This window comes from Lissotriton helveticus, chromosome 4_1 (genome assembly GCF_964261635.1).
Source record: "Lissotriton helveticus chromosome 4_1, aLisHel1.1, whole genome shotgun sequence".
Taxonomy (NCBI): Eukaryota; Metazoa; Chordata; class Amphibia; order Caudata; family Salamandridae; genus Lissotriton; species Lissotriton helveticus.
The window spans coordinates 1,103,931,040-1,103,956,044 of NC_136063.1; the positions used below are offsets into that span (position 1 = coordinate 1,103,931,040).

The 25,005-nt window shown below is 44.5% G+C and overlaps 1 protein-coding gene across 1 annotated transcript in view; it reads right to left on the reverse strand.

Annotated features, from left to right (window-relative positions):
* Positions 1 to 2,422: 2,422 nt before the first annotated feature.
* ABITRAM (actin binding transcription modulator) overlaps positions 2,423 to 25,005 on the reverse strand; it is a 567,965-nt gene continuing 545,382 nt past the window's right edge. Inside the window, exon 6 of the mRNA XM_078685751.1 lies at positions 2,423 to 2,809. Within this exon, the coding sequence (XP_078541877.1) occupies positions 2,672 to 2,809 (138 nt within the window). The 3' untranslated portion in view covers positions 2,423 to 2,671. The remainder of the gene's footprint in view (positions 2,810 to 25,005) is intronic.

Sequence of the window (25,005 nt, forward strand, 5' to 3'; positions counted from 1 at the left end):
AAGCAATGGCAAAGTTAATAAGTTTCACATATGCAATATCTATTGGCTTTATCAATGTTTTACGTGTTGCACAGCAACACGAGCTGCCGTACAACATGGTTTAAATATATATATATATAATGTGGTTTACATTGACCGCATCGTAGTGCTTTTTCCCCACTTTAAGTCATGCTGCACAGCAAGTTAACATTGACCACATAATGGTGCTTTTCCTCCCCTTTAAGCCATGTTAACACAACAGCCCGCGTTGCTGTGCAATAAGACTAAAAACAGCGTGGGGCGTCAAGCAGTATGATGGAAGAGGGTTCGAAACAAAGGAAGCAAGAGCATGAAACAACAGAGAGTAGGAGTAAAAGGCAGATTGTTGAAACAATGGAGAGTTTGTGGAGGGGAGTGTTTGGAACAACGACGGAGAGCAGTGGTGGATTGAAAAACAACAAAAACCGGGGGTGGGTTGAAAACAACAGAGCACTAGGCGGGCAGGGAGAGGTGGCTGAAACACAACAGAGAGTGGGAGAAGAGGGGTTGGTTGATATGCAACATAGAGCAAGAGTAGGGAAGTGGAAACATGACGGAGAGCGTTGAGAAAACGGATGTGAAATAGATGGACTGTAGACACGTTCAATCTCCTGAGAGTGTACATCAATTTTTTTTTTAAAGTACCTGTGGCCAGTGGGCTCTAATCCCACTTTAAGGTTTATAGGGGGGGGGGTGGTGGTGGGGGGGGGGGGGGGGGGGGGTGTGTTACAAGAGATTTTGCAGGCCCGTGAAAACACAACCTAAAAATGGTGTAGGTTATCTAGAAGACCCCAGTTTCTATATTATCTACTTTGTAAAATTGATACACCCTTAGGTCCGAATTACTTTCCCTACGTTTCTTTACATTTGACTTATTAGCCACCACATGTTTCAATCATCTATTGTGTTTTATCTTTTTTTTTTACTAGCAATTCATTTCCTAAAATGATATAGATATTGTTTTCTCCATTACAATTTGGAATCTTAATGTCGAAACATTTTATTCTCTGTGATCTCCCAAGAATCATTAATATAGTAATAACATTGGAAACTTACCCCCCTTGAAGATCCTTCCAAATTTTGTTTCTGATCCAAAGATGTAGAATTTAAACTTGGGCAGAAAAGGGAATCAAAAATGATTTTGACCCAAAACCGTAGTTTAATTTTCTGACCTTCCAAGCAGTACTTCTGTTTTAGGGGTTTATTTAAGTAGAAACCATTAACTGTAGTAGGATACGTTAGGCTAAATATACACATGATCTATTTTACTGCAATATACAAACAAGTGATGGATGAAAATACTTGAAACTTTCCTAAAAACCTGGTAATTACAGTGGTTATTATTGTATTCCATTGATTTTGCTAATTTGACTTCATCTCTGCAGAGTAAACTAACTATATGTAAATGAGTAATGGCGAACACCGAAAAGGAGCAGTTGGGATCAACTTGCTCGGTCCAAATAAACAATCACAGGTACCCTTCCGCCATGCTGGATGACATCCATGAAATTTAGTTTATTGTTTTAGGGACAAAGATGAAATGGGCTGCTTCCCAGAATAATGAACCATCAATCGTTTTTTGTTTCGTTCAGTATTAACCCTAAGTCTTAGGGGCAGATTTACTAACATTTCCTGCTGAGGTTGTAACACAAAAGTGAGGCAAACCAGTGGAAAATGTTTATCTGGGATTTACTTTCCAGTGCAGAACTTTATTTGCAATGGATAATAGCCTTAGAGTACCACAAAGTAGCACAAGCGCTGCTTTGTTTCAATGAGGCGTACCATGAATGGTAGATTGACACTACCATGCAACCTCTTTAGACAGCGTTTTACACCAAAAAAACTAATTGAGCCATTAAAAAGGTGAATTATTCTTATTTCTCAAAACTTTTCTGACTTTGTATGTGTGCTGCATGGTGCAGCACACAAAGTGAAAAAAGTTTTAAAGTTTATCTAAGCATATTATTTTGTACCCTTCCGGTATAAAACCTATGCTAGACATCACATAGACACCTCTGCACATTGGCATAGTGTGTGAATGGAGCATGCAGCCTGATTATGCAGCAGCGCTAGGAAAGAGCAGGAGCACTATTTTTTAGTAGATGTGGTGCCGTTATTCTCTCTCTCTTTCACCCAAAGCAGCACAGCAACTCAGATCGCTGCGTGCATGAGAACTTTGTAAATTTGCCCTAAGTTTAGGTCGATGGGGCCAATGGCCTGATCTCTCTTTTCAGATTTCAGTACAGATTTTGTGCCTATGTTGCTCAAGTCATTTTTGTTTACAGGTTGAAATGTTAAGTTGTCTAGGAGACGACACCTGTGGTATATATGAAATATTTACACTCATTAATAAAAAAAATTAAACTAATATATTGCCAAAACTAACTGTGAAACAAACAGTGAATAAGATAAGAATGCACTTTATTGCTTAAAGAAACAATTTTGAAAACTATAAAAGAAATAATCCATAATGACTTTACACATTATATAGTAGTTAACATTGCCTGAAAAAACTCAAGATCTCAATTAATTTGTTGTGGCTTGGCATCTCACTTTGAGGAGCCAATTTACAAAGGTAACTTGTATATCTTACAAAACACATTTTGCGGTATATTTTGTAACAGTGTATAAGAATTATTGTAAAGTGGAAGGTTCATGATTTATCAGGTTGGGCCGCACTTCGCTTTAACAATACTTCTTCGTATCCCTTCTGTGTAAGAAGTCCCACTGTTATGTTCTTGCTTTCTTCAAATTTGGGCAAAACAACAGCAATATATCCCTCAGTAGATGGCTGTGAAACAAAAGAAAAGATTTAGTGAAATAAATTCAGCACAAAAAGTAGCTATTAGTCAACATTGTATCAGTCCCCAACTACATAACTCCTTTGTGATTATGTGGTTCTTTATTTTTATTATTATACTTTTTATTTAACATTTAGGCAGATAAGTACATAGCAAGACCATACGGTATGGACATTGACTTCAACAATCCATTAAATGATCACAGAAGTGCCTATATAGTCATATGGCGTCCACAATATTAGCCCCACAGTTCTATAAATGCATCACATGGAATAGCAATTCACAGGAGAGGCCCACTGTCCTGAACAAGGAACAAACTGGCCGCAAGCAATGGCCAATATAATCTCGAGAGAATAGTGGTGTATCATCATAGACTTTAACTGGGAGTTAAAGCAGATAAATAAGACTGCTACGGTTCCCAAAAGTTTCTCGGTTTTGCGGCCCTAGAAAGTGAGGCAACATAAGTCCCAGACCAGTGTATCAAAGAGACATATCCTTGAGCCAGTCCTGGAAAAGAGGGGCCCTCCTTCGGCCCCCGCCCCCCAGACAATGACTACTCTACGTTTACTTAGCAGCAGCGCAGTGGTAGTAAATGTGCGATATTCGTTTGGTATATTCTTAACATATCAAAGAAGAGCATTATAAGGGGTGAGCTGGAAATTATGATCCATCAAGTTGAGTACTGCCTCCATAACCAGTGCCTAGTATGCATCAACTGTCCGACACGTCCATGCCAGGTGGAGGAAGTCCCCCTCCCAGCACCACAGTGTTTGCATCTAGTGTCATCTGTGTGGTTGTATTTATCTAGGATTACCGTTGTAAGATACACTCTATGCAAATATTTATAATGTATTGATCAATACCTTCCATTTGGAGAAATCGCTATGGTTTGTTGACAGCAATACTGCCACAGCTCATCTGTGATTTCGAGTCCCAGACCCCTCGACCATCGTAGCCGTGCTTTAGGAACACCCACCTCTATACCCTCCATGACAGCATTGTGCATTCTTGTAATACGTTTCTGTGGGTGAGGGTTGAATAATAGGATTGTCAGCACTGGCCACTCTGGGGGCTCTGCAGGGATTGTGTCAAAGAGACAGGATTCATGCGAAAGCTTGCTTTATGTGATAAAGTCTATCAAAGTGGTAGCAGAGTCACATAAAAATTCATAATATGTTTAAAACCTATGCTTCCGGAATAGATCGCCCATAGCGTTAATGCGATTCCTACCGAGGGAGGTCAGCAGATTGGGGGAGTGGTCCAACCAGAGGAAACAGTGATGTGCTATGGGTATACGGGGAAAGTCCACGTCCATGCTGTGCACCGGACGGTGTGTATTTCACGTAAATAAACACCCTCCCCGAGCACTCAAATCTCAATAATTATGTAAGTGTCCATATATTTATTAGTTCTTCTTCCAATACAGAAATATTCTTCAATTGGTACAGTTCATGTAATCCATGTATCCATAGTTTGAATTATTCATGCATCATAACACAATTCCAAAACAGCAGGAGCCAACACCTGTTTTGTCGTTCTGTAGTCAAGCACTAGACTTCTTCAGGGTTGACACATAGTACATATGGCCATTAAATCCGGCATCATGGTTTCTTTCCACACAAAAGATAGTTCCTTCTCATAAATAATTCTTGTCTTCTCCTCCTCCTCAAATAAACAAAAGTGTATTCTTCTATAGTTATTCAGAATCCAATTCCCTGCCAATACGTCCAAATGTGTCAATACGTATCCGTCTTTTAAAGTCGTTTTATGGCAATCGGGAATCTTTCATTAGTCCTGTACTATCGTAGTCAGAGTTCTGATCTCGGCAGGTCGATCGGAGTTCTACTCTTACTTGTGCGATACACGAGTATTTGTTCCGTCATACTGCAGTCACTGTTTTAATCACGGCGAGTTAACTGGCGTATTTCATGTGATGGTCTGGTAAATTGGGCTTAGGGAGCTGCTTGTATCTGAAGTGGGTGTACCTGTCCCTGTTCGAGGCTGATGTGTGGGGCATGTCTGCTGTTATGAATCCATTGATATACGAACTGCACCTGTGCCACCAGGATATACACTTTAAAATGGGGTGCTGCAAACCCTCCCCTGTTATATGGGTGGCTTAATCTGTGCCAACTGAGCTGTGATTGTTTGCCTGCCCATGCCAGCCTAAGCATGAGTGAGCGTAACTGGGTAAAAACTATAAAATGCCCTATTTATTGGGATTGGGATGTTTTGGGACAGGTAGAGAAGTCTTGGCAACACCACAATGTTCATCAGGGCTATCCTGCCCACCATTGACAGCGTAGGCTGATCCAGTGATCAACCTGTGTTTGTAATATCTTTAAGTAGTTTCCATAATTCTTCTGGAGGATAGTTGAGATATCCGTGTAATACAGTGTGCCTGGGTAGCGGACAGCAATTATAAACAATGGGGTATTCCCAAATGGTCCCTGGACCTGGGTATTGGTTATTATAAAGAATCAATGGTCCTGGACCAATTATTCAAGGAAGAGTTAGATTAACAGAATTATAAACCTATTTGAGCTTACATTAATCAGCACACAAAAGTCTGTAAATTGTGAAAATAATTAAAACAAACAGATGTGCAGAAAAACTACTAAGTATAATTACAATATATTTATTTAGTCATTTAAAGGAACAATCATTAGAGGGTCAAGAAGGTAGGAGAATGTTCTTGGGAACGTGTAAGAAAGAGTGCTCAAGTGTATATATAGGAGTCAAGAGAGCTCAAAGTGTGTAGAAAAGTAAAGGGCATATATTTACAAGACTGTGCAAAACTGATATCCAATAAACAGTTAAATGCAACCTGGCCACATGCAAATTAGCGCCGACGTAATATTCAGGCCCGTATGTGTGGCAAGAGTTTGCTGAATGAATCAGGCAATCTGGGGCACAGCGTAATTTATATGACTGGAGACGATCTGACCGATGTCTTTACTCCATCGCGGTAGCTACCACACATACGGGCCTGAATATAACGTTGCATGGATGGACTGGGCACCACCGTCACGGTTTATATCTACTGAATAACGGGATTTGTCCTTAGTTGGCCCTTGCCACTTTACGGGCATTGGTGTAACCAGGGTTTGGACTCCAATTGAGCATTGCAAGATTGATGAGGGTCACTTCACCTATCCCCTTGTCCTGAGGACGATCCGCATGGCTGAGGTATTAAAGTCCCTCGTTGCCGATCAGCCAGATCGAAACGTCGACGCTACCCCCTACCGCACCTGGACCAATTTCCCCTTCCCCATTACCCCTGTTTACAGCCTTAAGGAAACTCTCCTTACAACTTTAGAAAATATCATTCAAATGAATATTTTGCATGTGACTAGGTTGCATCCAACTGTTTATTGGATATCAGTTTTGTACAGTCTTGTAAATATATGCCCCTTACTTTTCTACACACTTTGAGCTCTCTTGACTCCAATATATATGCACACTTGAGCACTCTTTCTTACACATTCCCTAGAACATTCTCCTACCTTCTTAATCCTCTAATGATTGTTCCTTTAAATGACTAAATAAATATATTGTAATAATACTTAGTGGTTTTTCGGCACATCTGTTAGTTTTAATTATTTTCACAATTTATAGATGTTTGTGAGCTGATTAATGTAAGCTCAAATAAGTTGATAATTCTGTTAACCTAACTCTTCCTTGAATAATTGGTCCAGGACCATTGTTCTTTATAGGTAGCGGACAGGTCCTGTTTGCCAGTGTAGTGCGTAGGATAGATTAGGGTGTATTGTGACTGTCGTCAAGGGTACCATAATGGACTTCAACCAGTTTATCTGGAGCACAGACCAGCGGCCATACTGCTTAACTTTATCAATGATGGGGCCTAAATTGACATCATGGTATCTGACCATCACTCGGTATCATCAGCGTGCATCAATAGCAGTGTATAGTGAAGGCTCATATTGATCCCACAACTACAGTGAAATTCATAGAGAGTGAAGGCCATGGGCTCTGCAGTGAGAGCAAATAAAATAGGGGACAGCCCTGTTGTATACCCCTGCTAATCTGAAACGCAGAAAACACCCAGTATTAACTCTTAATCTAGTCGAAGGGTCTGTATATATGAGCTTGATCCATTTGACAAACTCTCCCCCAAGCCCCATTCTGCCCAAGACTTCCAACAAGAACGTCCATTCAATGGTGTCTAAGGCCTTAGTGGCATCGAAAAAAGTGGGCACACCCTGTAGATCAGGATTTAGTTGATGCGGAAGGGCAAATAATGTTCGAAAGTTGTAAGCAGTGAAGGGACATGGGATGAACAGAGACTGAACCATTCGGGGCATGAAAGGGAGTATCCTAATTGTCAGTATCGTGGCTAGGATCTTACTGTCTACAAGGAGGAGGCAAGAGCCACATCTTTTAGGAAGCTTGCCCAGTTTAAGGAGAGTGATTATAATAGCTTCTCGCATGGTCAGCAGAGGTTTCCCTGCTTTGTAGGCTTCTGTATAAACCGCCAATAACACTGATGCTAACTCCTCTGCGTCCTCCATATAGAATTCAGTTTGGAAGCCATAGCTATCTGGAGCACTACCATTTTTTAGTTGTTTGATCATCCATTTGATCTTATCTGTGGATAGGGGTTGACATAAGAGGATGCAATACTCATGTCCCACCCTTGCCAGGGTCACCCTCTCTAGGTATGTCTTGATGTCAGCAGGTTTGAATGGTGATTTTCTACATCTAGCTACACTTTCAAAAAAAGTATCAATAAACAATGGCCAATGCTTACCATGGAACCAGATTTCAGGGGCCTTATTTATGAAAAGTGACGCATCGCTGCGTGAAAACAGCGATGCGTCACTTTTCACTGCGCTCTCCCTGCGACATGATTGATGCGTCATATTTAAATATGACGCATCATGTCGCAAGGAGTTACAGATACGTCAGTATTTCTGACGTATCTGTAAGCGCAAAAGTCACGCATTGCTGGGGTGTGTCACAAAAGTGACGCAACTCCAGCAATGCGTCCTTTCACATGGGGAAAGCCCCATGTGAAAGGGCTTGCGTCAGTCTTACGCCTGCTGTGAGGCAGGCGCAAGATTTTGACGCAACAGCGTCCTAAAAGTGACGCAGTGAAATCTCATAGATTTCACTGCGTCACTATTACGAGGCTTTTTGCGTGTGAACGCCCCCTTTGCATACATTATACCTGACGCAGGTATAATGTAGCGCAGGGGTTTACAAAGTGACGCATCTGCTTAGATGCGTCACTTTGTAAATAGTGCGCATCAGGAGTCAAGTTTTACGCCGCTGATGCGTCACAAAAAGTGACGCATCGGAAGCGCAAAACTCACGCACGGTCTCATAAATGAGGCCCCAGGAACATATTCTCACAAACGCCTATTTTTAGGAATAAGAACATTGGTGAAATATTGAAGTCTTCACATCTAACATGGGCTTCGATTGGAATTCATAGAGCATATTATCAAGCCCATTATCGCCGCTTTATCGGCAGTTTCCTGACGATAAAAGCGGCGATAATGTAACGCCCTTTCTTGATAATATGCCCCATAGTCTCTTCCATCCAACCCAGCACGTCCTTTGAACCCACCCAAAATTCCATGCGGAATGAGTAGTCATGCACAGAGGAGTGGAAGGTGTAGTCGTGTGCCGCCGGGTGTTTCAATTTCCAGAGATCAACCAGATCAAAATTTAACACAGCACCAAGGAAGGCATCCCTAGACCTGGTGAACTGCCCCACATTGAGGTCAGAGCAGTCTAGCCCAACATTAATGATATGAAGGCCCCCCCACCCCACATTAATTGTACGAGGGTCAACCACCATGCATTGCTTTAATACCGAAAGAAGTCCATCCTATCTGTGTTTGTGCCATATATGTTCACCAGAGTGATATGTGTATAATTGAACATCCCCTGAAGTATAAGAAATCTACCATCTGAGTCAGATATTGCTCTCATGTGATGGATTTGCACCTACATTTTGACGAAGACTCCTCTTGGATTTGAGGAATAGGAAAAAAGTAACTGTGTGAGGCCCATGTGGATGTCAAGTTGTTCTCACGGCCAGGCGAGGTATGAGTTTCCTGCAGCAATATACTATCCACTGCATGTCTATTGAGATCAGCAATCACCTGCCTGCTTTGCGGAGATTATTTAGCCCGGCCTCTCACATTCCAAGCAACTCATTTTATTGAGCGAGGACCGAAGTCATGACCGTCAAACATTTTTGTGAAGGTATCGGTTCCAGGATGAGGAGTGTGATAGGCAAGTGTTGCCTGATTTATGTAACATTTACCACTGCCTGTTGTGAAATCGCACCCCTCTTGCCCGCATTAGGACCCAATTTCCTATCGAAAATTTAAAGCATTTGAATCTTAAACAACTGGAATTAGGCAACAACGAAGCATAATATCCATCCGGAATTGTATCCATCATGACTTGCAGCCTGGGGTGACAACTGATGGAGCACTACGCTGGCATTATATAAAACCATACAGTTAGAAATACATCACAGCATTAAAAGTATACTTTCTTTAGTCAGGTTCTGGACTGCGGCACATATAACAATCTCCAAAGAAATTAAAACCTCTAGGAGGCCAGAAGAGTGTCTTGAAACAGTACTCTTTAGCCACGGATGACCTAAAGAAGAACGAAACAAGTATTTTCAATGCAATAGGTCTCGCATTTGTGAGTGTTTATGCTATTGGCATTGAAAATGACAATGCCTTTTATTTGTGTTTTTAAAAGGAACATATAAATATATATATATATATATATATATATTTCACACACTCCTGGTACAGGTAGTACGTATTTACCGGAAAAGACCAGAACCGGAGCCCAAATATCGTTCAAAGTGCTGTATTTATTGGCACACGGATAAACAAACCCTACGCGTTTCGAAGCCTTAAGCTTCTTGCTCACGGGAGTGTGTGAAATTTCGAGGGGGCGGCGACCCCGCCGGGAGCCCGCTGGTAAAGCGGCTTGAGCACGCCAAAAATCGTGTGATTTATATATATATATATATATATATATATATATATATATATAGTTTTTTTAATGCCAAGAGCTCACATTCTTGCAAATGCGAGACCACTATAATGGTAGCCACGCCCCTTTTTTTAGACGCTGCTCGCATATTCAGGTTACCATGAGCAGCGTCTAAACACAAGGGGCTTGGCCACCATTATAGTGAAAGCGCGTATGGTGCTTTCACGTAAAGTTTTCTAAAAAAAAAAAATCTAAAGCTCTGAAGCGTGCCCGATAAAGTGAAAGCAGCCCACGCTGGTAATTAAATAAGCACGGCCGCTAAAATGAATGTGGACCATACCGTACATTAAATAATAAAATAAGCGCAGCCGCTATAAAGCGGACTGCACTGTAATTTGAATAAAAATATATTACTATTTAGACAAAGCGGGCGACTGCTCTGATGCCGTGGGCGGAATAGGGGAAGAGCATTAAAGAAAAAAGTGCTCACCAACTGAAGCAGACTGTGTAACAACCAAAGTGAAAGGGCCAGTCCTCGTGGGAGGTTACAAGTGAAGACTAAGGAGGGACTAACAAGCCTATGTACGAATAAGAAGCCAGAATTTACGAAGGGCAGTAACAAAAGCCAATGACAAATATGGGTGGAGAGTGGCCGGGCTTCAAGAGCATACTCCAATACAGCATGCCTCGCAGAGCATGCACGTTGCCTTTAGACTCGAGCTAAAAAGGCAGACTTCTGGGTATCATCCCCATTCAACCTCATCAATGGGTGGCCCGGGGTTGGCTCTATCCCAGGGCGCTGTGGCACCACGCATCGGGGATTGCTTTTGGGGGAAAGTGAGGCCCCCTACAATGAGCACCATAGTTTTACCCTTCTAAGCAAGTCAATGGAGCACCGTGTATAACGTTACATAGTTCATCCACCCTCTTGCGATTGCTTCTTGACAGGGATACATTTCTTCCGGGCCTCCTTCAGTTCCCCCACCATTTTGGTCTGCTGATGTCAGATATCCACTGCTCTGCGTTAGTCAGGTGCGTATGATAATTATCTATGCAATCCATTCTCCAGGTTAGGGAATCTATTTTACAGTCTGTTTGATAAGCTCGATTTAATCTCCAACAGCAAAGATTTGATGTCCTTCGTTGGGATGGAGGAACACTCTATACTCACCTCTTGATCCAAATTGTGGGCAGGTTTAGGTGATGGCAGCCTGGAGTGTTTCTTAGACTCAAATGTTAAGGATAATTGTTTGGCATCAGATGTACCCATTGTGGAGCATTAGGAGTAATGTACATGGATTGAGATGCATGAGTACAGAGGCTCCAATCAGCCATGGGTGCTTATCACTGTGAGGGAAAAGTCACAGGCTAGGTATCAGTGCGCTGTGTAAGTCAAATCATCACTATTCATTGGGAATTTTATTCAAAGCCCAAACAAGGGAGAGTCATAAGTATCCAAAATGGACAGTTAGGGTGCGCAGAACGTGCATATTAATACCCAGCAGAGCAACAATATCCACACTCATGGCTCCAATGCACCACAGGAATTTGGAGGAGTCGGCTGTGCTTCAAGACACCACAGGCAGGCAGCTTCCTTATGTGGGCACAGAGCTGTTAAATTACAGGTCTAAGACAGTGTAATGCTGCCAAGTCAGTCAGGTTCCGCTCTGGTTATCACGCCACGTCAGTGCTCGCCTCACAGGTCACAGTCAGCTTCCAGTATGTAGCCAGCAGTTAGGCCCCTCTGCCTCTTGGGCTGTCAGCCTCGAGAGGTTGTCCCCGGCCGTGCCTTCGCTCAAGCAATCTCACACTTGGGGCCCCATCAGGTGCCCATCAGCTGCCAATCAGGTGTTGGGCAGCTGCACTTAGAGAGCCCGCCATTCGTAAGAGCTTCTCACAGGGCGTAGCATGGGAGGACTTCCTCCAGTCAGCGGCTGTCAGGCTTCGTGCTGAAACCACTCCGCGTCCACTTACATCAAGATATTAGCAGTCCGGCATGCTGGTGACGACAGGTAATTTTGCAGCAGAAAAAGGATGTTTTAAGGAGGATTTGAGCTCTGGCTGACGGAGGTGTATTAAGGTGCCGCCATCTTAGTTCGCAGCTAGGTACTGTCTCATTTTAGAGAATCAGCGAAGTACACACACGCAGTGTGCAGGTGAGTGAAAAGAGTATTTTGACGCTTTAGTAAACCTGTATAACGTCAATGTGAAACACCCGAAATAGATTACTTCTATATATATATTGTAGGAAAGTAGGATCTGCTTTCATGGTTAGCCCCACTATTTGTCTGGTGTCATTGTGTTTTGATTGTAATCTGCTGGGATCCTGCTAATCAGTACCCCCATCATCTGTGCTGTCTCTCCCAAAATGGCTTTGGTAAGTACCTTTGTACCTCCACAATTGGCTACTGGTGTACCCTTATTAGTCCCTAGTATATGGTACTAAGGTACCCAGGGCATATGTACACAATGTGTCTCCTTTGGACTACAACATGTATTATGCCACCCATGGGAGTCCACTTCAACTTTGACTACAGGCCTGCCATTGCAGCCCCTGTGAGATGATGCTTGCACCTCTCACAACAGACATAAGTTTCTTTATATCGGAGGTCACTACACTCAAAACCTATATGTCACCCCTATGGTCGGGCCTTCCGTCCTGAGGGCAGGGTGCTTGGTTATAAGCGTGAGCGTGCCCATACACGTGCAGGGCAACCCCAGCAAACCCGGAGTCGATTCTCCAGGTTTGTAAGTGCGGTCAGCCATTTTAAGATATATAATGGACATCAGTCGTTACAAGATGTTCAGCAACATTCGAATAACATTAACTAAGCCCTTTTCAACACTGTACGTTCGCTATTAGTGTAATTAATCTGGGGAGGAAAACAATCTCGGGTAGGATGGAACACACTCACCCTGTATTATGCCAAGGGAGGATTCTGCGTGCCAGATTTATATATGTATTATCTCTGTGCACAGGCGCAGTACGCATATTATTGGTACAGCCCACATACTTTTATTCCACATGTGGCTGTAGAAGACCGGGACGCACACCCGATTCCTTTAAACAACATCCTGACACACTCCCAGAGAGGCACACCGAAATAAGAAATCAATGTGATAGATACCACCATTGCTACTTGGCAATCCATTGGTAAGCTTGCGACCAAACTCCCACTCTATGATCCAGCGCTCCCTCTACCTCACCGCGCTGCTCTCTCGGTGACGCAGGAGGTAGGTGCAATGCGTTCCTTGAGAAGTGCAGGCAGAGACAAAATTCAATACATATACCCAAATGGGAGTTTCATCACACCAGAGGAGCTGCAATACATTCATAACTCATCACCGCTATTTCAGTGCACACTGCATAGATTGAGGCTGGCAATAAAAGCACATTCCCAGCAGAGCCGCCCACTTTGAACTCTCTACAACTGCTTATGGTTACTCCCACACGCCGCTAGCTAGTCACTAAACTGTAGAGGGCAGTGCGGGACGAAAAGGTAATTTGTGCTGATAAAAGCCTTGCACTCTGGAACGACAAACTCAATCCTCCGCTAACACAAACAGAGTGGGAGCACTGCGGTAAAATCACCGGCGCCGTCACGCCCAATGGAAATCTGCGCATTATCCATTTCTAATATATCCATAAAGTGTACCACACACAACTACACAAGCTTCGGCTTCTGGATAATAGCAGATGCTAAAGATGTGTGTGGCCGGATGCAGATTTCTGGCACTTGGCCTGGGAATACAGGCTAGTGTCTGCGTTTTGGGAGGAAGTGGTGCAGCGCTTACAAGCTATGTCATTGGTCCCTGTGCATGTACACCGCAGGTTAGTTTACTGTGCTGCATACCGCAGTTGAAGGGGGTTGTGGGCAAATTTATAAGAATTGCACTGCTGATAGCGAAACGCCGGGTGGCGCTGACATGAGAGAGTACTCTACCCAATGGTCTGGTCGTGGGGCCAAAGGACCTAGTATATTGTAAAGAAAAACTTGAGCTCCATGCAGAAGAGCTGCCATCGTCTTACAAACCAAGGGCATTTTTGGAACCTCTGCGACACCATCTGAGCTCACAAGTGCAGCCATTGACATTGAATGATGAAGGTTGATATTATTGTGGATGTATGTTCCTTGGAATAGCATATTGTCCCAACAAGCTACAAAATGAGGGATTAGTCAATCACATGATGTTAGTTTGTTTGTTTGGTATTTGTAATGCCTTGTAAGACACAGATGCTGTGTTTCTGATTTTAAACTTTATAATTACTGTGCCAAGTCTGGTCATGTTTGGTATCAAACGAATTGGAATCATACCCCAACACCGATTCCGGTGTTGGAGTTCTGATCCCATGTACCAGGAGGCCCCTTACGAAAGCCAGCTGTACTCCCGGTACCAGCCTTTCAGGGTCTGCCAGTAAGCTAGTGCTGCTGCCAACCACAGACACAATTATGCTCTCAAGCTGATGAGTTGATCTCGAGTTGAACAATAGGTCTCCTGTCACAGAGACGTGTGGACAGACAGGACTTAGTGTATTGGGCTTGGGTGGGGAGGCGGGGGGCTGGCAGGAGGGTCGCTAGCGGGGTGGGGGGGCTAGTGGTGGGTAGGCTGGGGGGGGCGGCAAAGCTGCAGCGCCAGACTGCCTTGAAGGGCACATTCGGTGCCGTCCTTGCATACTCTGGTATGAGCACCTTCATTAACCTGTGGTTCCCGCTCTGATGCGAAAATGGACAAAGGAAAGGGGAGTATCCTCCCCTCTTTCTAGACCCCCCCCCCCCGAGTCATTACAAACATCTTCCTGGGGTACTGAAGGGCGGGTGGGTCCTCAGGTTCATCGTGGAACAAGACTCACCTCGGAAATCAAGATAGACTTCGACCATCTGGATACTTGGACTTCGACTGGAACAGAGACTGCATCAAGGAAGAATCCTGCTGCTCCTGGTCTCGCTGCTTTTCAAGTCTTCTGCCTCGTCTGTATCTGTGTCTGTATCTGTGCGTTGCTCAGGTTCTCCAGAAAACTTGTGGGCATTAAGGACATTTGAAGAAATCTCCCTTGGAGTGAAGGAGTCCTTCCACTGCATCTGCTGGCACCGCAATGAAGTTGACTGGTTTGCTGCTCCTGTCATCCGACGGACTTTTCAAGGCCCAGCAATACAGGCTGTGGTTCCTTGACTCTCCGGAGGCTTGACCTGTCTTTCCTGCAATTTGGAGAACAGTGTCCCTAGTCGGAGCCGCTGGGACCAAACCCCTGAGCACTGTGTCGACTTGCCATTGCCAAGGCTTGTTGGCTCTGCACTCCAGAGATCTTCGGGCTACAAGAAGCTCCAGCATCCAGCATCTCACCCCTCGAAAATCAGTATCCTCACTGCATCCCTTGCACCATATGCCCCCATCTTTGGTGAGCTGCCTGAAGTCGTCTGCGACTCCTGTCCCTTCGGGTCCTCTCGAGGGTCATCTTCTGCTTTGGTGGGCTCTCCTGCTTGCTCGGGGCCTGCTCTGACTCTTCTGCACTTGGTGAGTCCCTTGGACCTTGCTGGTCCCAATGATCGCATTTTTTAGTCTCCCACGCTAGTTGCGGCTGCCAAGGCTTATTGGTGCTCCCACCAGACACCAACCACCGACATCCAACTTAAGAGAGCCAAGCTCTGGATCAAGAAAGAGCAGATAAGGAGACCCTGGACGTCCAGAAAGCTAGGAAGAATTTAGGATAAGAATCCCACGGTGGCAGCACTAGGGAATCTAGGGTTAGGGAACATTCCTTTGAAACTACGAAACTGATCAGGATAGTCCCTTGTTACCAGGAGGGTGATGACATCCATAAGTGGATTACTGCTTTAGAGAGGGCCTGTAAAGTTCAGAAGGTTCCTCAGGGGCAGTGGGCAGCTATCCTGTGGCTCTTCTTTGCTAACAAAGTTAGAGAAAAACTCTTGATTGTGAGGGGAAAAGATGCATATAATTACAAAGTCTTGACAAGTGCACTCATAGATTGGTTTGGGTTAACCAGTGAGCAATACAGGGTTAAGCTTAGAGACGCACAGAAGGCGCACACTCAAGGTTGGGTATATTTTATTGATAGTGCTATTAAGACTCTGGAAGGCTGGCTTCATGAGAGTAATGTGCATGATTATGAATGACTACACAATGTACATATTAACTGTCGGATTCAGCAAGTGCACCAGTACCTGGTAGACTTGGATCTGACCTCTCCCCAATAATTGGGCAAGAAAGCAGACAAGTATGTTGGCACCAGGGTGAAACCAAAGTCTCATGGTGGCGGTGACCAGAAGAAGCTAAATTCTTCTAAGGCCCAAGAGAAAGGGTGGGAGAAATCTAAAGAAAAGAAATAGTCTTCCGAAGGTCCCCAAAAATTTCCTCTGGGCTGGGTACCAATCCTCTTCCTCCTCTGGCAAGAAACCATGATGCTATTTGTGTAAAGAAAAAGGCCATAGCACAAAGGATGGCAATTGTTTTAAGTCTAGCACCAATACTACTACTACTGCTCCCAAACCTCCTAGTACCCCTAGCAATAGCACTGGTGGTAGTAGTAGTAGTAGTGCCCCCAAGGGTTTAGCTGGGTTAACCCTTGGTTCTAAAGTGGATTCTGGCATAGGCAGGACAACCACTCAGGCGGTCTTAATCTGTGGTGATGGCATTGAGCTTGCCACCTTTGCTGTAAGTCCCACTAACTTGGGCAAATATGGACAACAGCCTCTCATCAATGGTTAGGGAACTATAGCTTACAGGGACACGGGGCAGTGTCGCTATGGTGACAGAGAAACTTGTCTCTCCTGAGCAAATTCTACTTGGTCAGATTTACCAAGTGACCAATGTTAACAATGTCAGGACAGATCATCCCATGGCAGTTCTCTATCTCAGCTGGGGAGGGGTAATTGGCCCAAAGAGTTGTGGTATCCCCAGACCTACCTGTGGACTGTCTACTGGGCAATGATTTCGAAACTTCAGCCTGGTTTGAAGTGGAGTTTAGGAACCATGCAGAAATGATGGGAATTTCAGCCAGTGTCTTTGCTATCTTCAGGGCTCAGGCCAAAACCTTAGGCACTGAGGGAGACCTGGATACTAAAAAAATGGGCCAGCCAGTTCCCAAGATAAGGACCAGGAAGGGTAAAGATGTATCCTCCTCTCAGACTCCCAGTGAGTATCAGTCTCCTGAGGGAGATGATCTCGGCACCTGTGAAGGAACTGTGCCAGCGGAGCTTAGGCCTGACACAGCAGGGCTACTGGGGTCAGGGGGACTTTCCAGGGAAGACTAGTCTGGAGCATAAGGCCTGCCCGTCTCTTAAACAACTCAGACAGCAGGCTGCTGCTGAAAAGCAGGAAATGTCAGTGGGTCCCACAGGACTTATTGGGAACATGGGTTCCTGTATTCTGAGAGTAGAGACCCCAAGTCTGGTGCCACCAGGAGGTTGGCCATACCTCAGAAGTACAGGGGATTCTTATTGGCTCTTGCATATGTCATTCTCCTTGCAGGACATACTGGGCAAAGTAAGACTTGGGACAGATTTGTCCCTCACTTTCACTGACCCCACATGTCTGAAGTCACCAAGGAGTTTTGTCACCTGCCAAGCCAATGTAAGTCAGGTGGCACTACAAAGGCCCCCTTACTCCCACTATCTGTGGTTGGGCTTTTCTTTGAGAGGGTAGGGATAGACATTGTAGGTCTCTTAAACCCACCAACAGCATCTGATCATACTTTTATCCTAGTGGTGGTGGACCATGCCACTAGATATCCAGAGGTGATTCCCTTTAGGACCACTACAGCTCCTGTAGTGGTCAGGGCCCACATGGCAATCTATTTCAGAGTTGGATTCCCTAAGGAAGGAGGTCTTGTCAGATAGAGGTACTAACTTCATGTCTAGCTACATCACTGCTATGTGGAAAGAGTGTGGTGTAAACTACAAGTTTAAATCCCTGCTACAGTAAAAATAGGTTTTCAGTGTTAGTCACTGTAAAGACATTTGAACATTACATTTCTGCTTGTCCTACTTTTGAATGCCATATATCTTGCCTTGTGGGTCACAAGGCCTACATAGGTGTAACTTAGTAATATTTTAAAAGAAGGTTTTTACCGGTCAAATGTGTTTATTTTGTTAGGCTGAATTGCAGTTTTTATACTGCTAAAGTCAGGCTACAATGGTAGGGCTGAAGCCATGTTTGCACTGCCGCTGCAGTGGGTGGCACATTTGGTGAGGCATTCCACTGCACAAGTTACTTAACTTCGGTAACGATATATCTATAAGAAACATTAGTAGTGATAGATTCCTTACCTTAGAATTACCCCCAGTGCGTCAGACTGGATCCGGAAAGTTTTTTCATCAGCAGTACCCCTGCGCGTTGGTAGGCGTCATCGTGCGGCTGTGCGTTGGCCCCGTTGGTGCCGGGATGATATAAATGGAGCTATTTAGACGCACCCATGCACGCTGACGTCACTTCTGTATACGACTTTCTGCGCCAGGAACGCAGAGCCATGCAAGAAACAGACCACTGGTGCCATGAAACTAGGGCCCTGAAAGGGATGACCTTAACTCTAGAAATCAGTTCGCAAACGGGGAGGATGGGTGGGGCGGTAAGGATTCTATCACTACTAATGTTATTTTCAGATATATCGTTACCGAAGGTAAGTAACTTGTGCATCAGAAAGAAACAGGTAGTGATATATTCCTCAGCTTAGAATAGATACCTCAGCAATACCAACCCCAGTGGAGGGTCTGCGAACCAAGATCACACCAGAAAGTCCTGGAGAACAGAACGGCCAAAGAAGCCGTTTCTCTGGACTTGGCTGTCTAGACAGTAGTGCTTGGTAAACGTGTGAAGCAAACCCCACTCCGCTGCCTGACAGATGTCATGCAAGGGAACTCCCCATCCCAGAGCAGTAGTGGCTGCCATCGCCCTGGTAGAGTGGGTGCGCAACCCCACCGGAGGCTCCTTTTTAGCCAAGGAGAAACAAGCCTTTATGCACAGAAAGACCCACTTGTGGTAAATAAATAATTAATTACCGGTACTATTTTTGAATACATTAATAATAACAGATAGCTCAATAAATAAGAGGCAGGATCCGAGGAATCTGAGTCTAACAGGCTTTAATCAGGCATAAGGGAAGTGACAGGATCGGAATAGCCTGGCATGAAATGGACGGCAGCTGCCGGGGCAGGGGGGAGAGGGACAGCAGGACAGCTAGCTTCATATTAACAGTACATGATATATATAGTAAAATATTATAATTACATTGCATACAGTAGGCGGAACAAGTGACAAACGAAAGATAAGAACACATGGGCGTGAAAAGAAGGCGTGCACAGGGCGTGCACGAAGACATGTGATGAGAACGTCACAGAAGTGTCATGAATGGGTGGATACATGGAGGGGGCTACCTGGGCAGCTGGAACCTTTAACCTAGTGGTGCGCGCAAACGGACCATGACGTGTATCTGGGGAGAACTGGGGGCTCTGACTTCTACACTAGAAGAGGAGACGAAAGTCTGGGATGTCAGGACGACATGTACCTATAGCATATCTGGTATCTTGTGTTTGGAGTACATGTTGATAGAATCTAAATGTCGTCAGGGCAGAGGCTACTTGACACTAAGACTGGTGCATGCATATATTCTTCGTGTATTGCGTGTGCTAGGAATCTTCTATGGATATTAATACAGTAAATCACTTGTATGGAGACAGAAAGACTAGACTATAGCTGAAGATGTTTATGCGGTTCGTTAGCTTAGGAATGTGAAGACGGAGAGCTGCACTGATAACTGTATGCATAACATATTCTTGGCAGACAGGCAGGCAGAGCCAGGCCGGGCACCGCGCTGCTTGGCAGGAAGTAAGTGAAGGGTCAGGGATACGGGAGGGGCTGCGTCGCTCCTCGGAGCAGGTTCAGGAGACTGGAGCTTGAATCTGGTGTCCGGGCCCTTTCGAGGCCTAGAAACGGGGACAATTCGATGAATTAACGTGCACAATGTAAAACGTGGGCAACATAGGCCTAAAAGCCTGACTCACGTTGCTTTCACGGGGACTGGATAACTGACATACTAAACGTTGGACACAACTAAAATTGCATCTTATTCGGTCATAGGGGGAACATATGCATATTAATCATGCACATATAACATAGAATGGGGAACACGTAGGCACACATGACAAGGCAAAATTCAATTTTCCTCATTCCCTCCTTGTGCCCTACGTTTCCATCAGGAAACATCAATATTCATGATACCATCTATCATTTCATATAGCATCATTTGCTCGTCTCGAATCTTCTGGGACCGGGACTTTGGACTAGGAATACAGGATGTAGCGCACAAGCCGCAAATCGCAGGGCCACATTGTAGACAGAGACAGCAACTGAATACGATCATTACTGCTATACCCAGGAATGACAATACTTTCCATCCCCAGGCAGATATAATACTCCAGAGCCAACCGGACCATGTCCAGGTGCCTGGATTCTGGTGTAACTGATGGGCAATTTTATGAAGTCTGGTTATAGCTGAATAAACAGACGGTGCGTTATTAGGAATGAAAATGCAGCAACTAGATCCGATGACTCTACAAGCTCCGCCCCTATCGGCCAGTATGACGTCAAGGACGAGACGATTTTGGAGCACGACAAATCTCATAGCAGATTGCTCTTCAGTTAAGTTACCTAGAGCAGAAGTAGTCTCATTCACTACTGCTTCAAGGGTTCTGGTTAACCTACGTATTAGCTTACTATTCTGGACAGGACCTATGAAGAAAAAGAAACCTTTATTGAAATCTGTGTACTGTTCTAGGGCAGTTTCAGTTTGATCGACAATTGGGGACTCGATCTCCCTTCTATGTCTAATGTGTACTAGATGTGTGTTTCTGTGATAATCAGATGGGGCTAGGAAAACTGGTGGCAGTAGGAAGGCAATGTAACATGTTCCATCCCAATCTAGGGGCAGACGTACATATGCGGTCTGACCACATACAAAATAAGAATGACGTGAGGCTTTGAAAATAGATTTCCCACTGTCACTATACTCGACCACAGTAGTACAATCACTGTGTCCTAGATGTACTGAACCATTCTTTCTGACACATAATTCGCCTTTCACTGGTAGAACTGTAATAGCAGGCAAATCTGGAGTAGTTTCGGACTGAACATTCAAAACCATGAAATTCGAAGAATAATTACCTAGATCATATACTTCATTTTCTAGATCTAACCCTGTTCTATGGGAAAGACCTTCCTTGTCTGGGAAGCATGTTCTATTCAGAAGGGACATATCGTTTGAGGATGACGTTAACGTGGACCATGCTCCACACGAACCATTGTGTGAAAACGGATAGGGAAAGAGTGGCAGAACTCCCTTCGGTGTCTGGAAAGGGGGGAGTCGACCACACACCCAACAATTTGTGGCATTGCTTGTCTGGTGTGAATAGTGTAACATACGGATGAAAGAATTGTTGCGCATGGCAAGACGATAGGATAACTCGTGAGGAGGCAGTTCACTAAAAGTGTGCTCTACTGTATCATTAGAGGAAAAATGTACATGTGAATCAAGAGGAGGAAAACATACATATAGAACATAACTTATGCCTGTAATCATAAAACTCAGAAAAAATAAAATTGACAGAGTAATAATGCATCGGCTTCGGAGAGCTTTGTGATAACGTATTTTCTTAGAGTTTCGACTAACTCTCTCACTATGTCGGTCTATCTCATACATGTCAGGAACCTGTCTAACCGTTTCACCCGAGAGGGACTTAGACAATTAAACTGGCTGACTTACTAGACCTTAATTTTTCTTTATACTCCTGCTGCGGAGTTTTCTCTAACAGGGGAAGTTTAGAGTCAGTATCTGGGCAGTCCTTGAGAACGGGGCAGTCTTTAAAAACAGTTTTTGGATGAAGTCCATGAAATCGCTTCACATGACTGCAGTGCAACCACCCCTTCCGTCCTTCAATCTTGATGGCCGTCCTTGTTGTTAGCAGGACAAGTTTAGGCTCCTTCCAGCGGGGCTCCAGCGGACTTGAACGATCAAAATTACGAATCAGAACGAGGTCGCCTGGTATGACCTCGTGCGGCTTCACTTGGGTGTTGTCTGGAAAAGCGGCGGCAACCTGTGAACGACAAGAGAGTAGTGCAGACATCAAGGAAGCCAGGTAATCTGTCAGCATATTACTGTCAACATCAGTTATTTTACGGGGCCTAGGTGTACCCCACATGTTTGGGGGACGACCGAACACTACCTCATAAGGAGATAGACCTGAACGGGAGTGAGCGACCATTCTCATATAAAAAAGGGCGACTGGCAGTGCTACTATCCACTCTACGCCTTTTTCTGCGCATACTTTGGCAATGCGGATCTTTAAAGTCTGATTATGTCTCTCGACGAGACCTGCTGCTTCGGGATGTCGTACACAGTGGAACTTCCACTGGTACCCTAACAGAAGGGATACTTGTTTCATGAGTTCGGATGAGAATGGCTGGCCGTTGTCTGAATACACGACCCTGGGCAATCCATAGCGGGGGAAATACTCACGAACCAACTGCCTGGCAGTGGTCGCGGCAGTGTAATCTGGAACTGGATATGCTTCTGTCCATCGGGACAAAGCGCATACAACTACGAGGACATACTTGAAACCTCGACATCGCTCCATCTGGATATAATCCATCTGGAGGACTTCAAAAGGGTGGTCAGGAGGATGGAATCCACCTTGTTCCACCGGGACTCCTTTACCTGGATTAAACTGACAACATATCATGCAGGTACGTACTTTCTGCTTGGCTGCTGCTCGTAAATGCTTGTTAAACCAGAGGTTCTGAATACTGTCTAACATGGCTTTTTCTCCTAAATGTGCTGGACTATGTGCGGTGTTAATAATGACTTGAACCATAGAGTCGGGGAGAAACCATGTGGCTTTTCCCTTCGTCAACCATCCTTGATCTGTCTGGACCCCTCCTTGTTCAGACCATTTCTTGATTTCATCGGGAGTAGCATGTGACTGTATATCTAGTACGTCTTGTGTAGGGTCCTTAACTGTCATACAAGTAGTCTGATCTGGAACGTCTGTCTGTGTCGTGTTAACTGGAATGTCTGGAGTCTGAGCTGTAAGCTTGGCTGTTCGATCTGCCAGGTCGTTACCCTGGGAAATGATGTCAGTGACTTTCGTATGTGCCTTGCACTTCATGATAGCGATAGTTGTCGGTAAATGTATTGCATCTAACAGAGCTTGAATGAGGGGGCCATGCTGAATCTTGGTTCCATGAGAAGTCATGAAACCTCTCTCTTGCCAGAGTACTCCAAAGTCGTGTACGACTCCGAATGCATAACGTGAATCTGTGTATATGTTTACTTTCAAGTTCTTGGCTCGTATGCAGGCTTGGGTCAGAGCGACGAGCTCTGCTGCTTGGGCAGACAGGGTGTCAATACGATGTGTTTCTATAACTTCGGTTTCAGTAGTCACTGCATACGCGGCTACTAGTTCTCCTGTACTTGTTCTCATACATGAACCATCCACATAGAGTGTCAGGTCGGGATCAGGTAATGCAATGTCTGTCAAGTCTTGTCTTGGCTTTGTCATGGTGTTAACAACTTCCACACAGTCATGTGTGGCAGGATTTGAAGTAACTGAGGGTAACAGTGTAGCTGGATTTAAAATGTTGCAGCGTCTGATTTCTATGTGTGGCTGAAACAATGTCAGTTCATAACCTGTTAAGCGTGCAATTGTCAAGTGCTGAGTCTGTGTTCGGTTTAAAAGAACTTCCACGGAGTGTGGAACTTGTACTGTCAGGGAGTGTCCTAACACTATGGAATCACTTTGTCTGATAGCTAGAGCTGTGGCTGCAACTGACTTGAGGCACGCAGGCAAGGCCTGGGCTACTGGATCTAATGTGCTAGAAAAATAAGCACAGGGCTTGTATTGTCCTGCTTGATCTTGTGTGAGAACGGATAATGCAGTACCTTTGCGTTCAGTAACAAAAAGCGTAAAAGGCTTACTGTAGTTCGGTGTTGCTAGAACAGGTGCTTGGCATAAGGCTTTCTTTAACTCATTGAAAACAAGTGTATGTTCTTGGGTCCAAGGGAGGACAGTCGATGCGGCCGCCTCCTGTGTCGTTAACTGTATCAGTGGCTTGGCTAGATATGCGTACTGAGGAATCCATTGTCTGCAATAAGAAGTGAGGCCGATAAAAGCTCGTACCTCCTTCTGAGTCTTGGGCTGTGGAAGATGTGCTATTAACTGGATACGGTTTGGTGTCAACTGCCTACCCCTCTTGGACAGTAAGTGTCCAAGGTAGACCACTTGCTGGACACAGAATTGCAATTTCGAAGGGGACACCTTGTGCCCCATCTCGGCCAGAAAATACAAGACTGTAAGTGACGCACGTTCGCAGTTACGTTCCGAACGGGCTGTGATTAATAGATCATCGACATACTGGAGCAGGGCAGTGTCAGTTGGCATGTGAATATTGTCTAGTTGTCTCTTAAGTGCTTGACTGTAAATACTAGGACTTTCTGTGAAACCTTGAGGTGCTCGTGTGAATTTATAGCTTCTTCCATTTAAACAGAATCCGAAAAGAAACTGGCTATCTGGATGAATGGGAACACTAAAGAATGCGTTTTTGAGATCAATAACAGTAAAGAACGTAGCTTCAGAATCAATAGCTGTCAATAGGGAAGAAATATCTGGGACCACTGGGTACTGGGGTATGATACATTTATTAAGTTCTCGAAGGTCAATCACTAATCGATAAACTGGAGGTGCATTGGGATCTGTACGTTTTAGAATCGGGATGATAGGAGAATTACATACATTGGAGTCAGTTTCTACAACTACTCCTTGAGCAATGAGCTCGTCAATAATTTTGGATAAGGCTGCTACAGCCTCGGGTGGCAATTTATACTGTCGGATTCGTGGTAATACAACACCTTGTTTCAGAGTAACACCATAGGGTGTAATGTGCATACAACCTACATCAGTTGGACCTTGCGCCCATAAATGCTGAGGTACATTCAATAATCTTGGATCAAAATCACGTAATACATAATGACCTTTAAAATCTCGCAAAAACAATCGTACTCCCTCTGGGGAGCAGCAAATTTCTGCTCCTAATTCTTTCAGGGTCTTGATACCTAATAAATTTTCTGGACAGGATTTCGTAAGTAACAAGTCTGTAGTTCGGGACAATGGACCAACTTCTAGGGAAA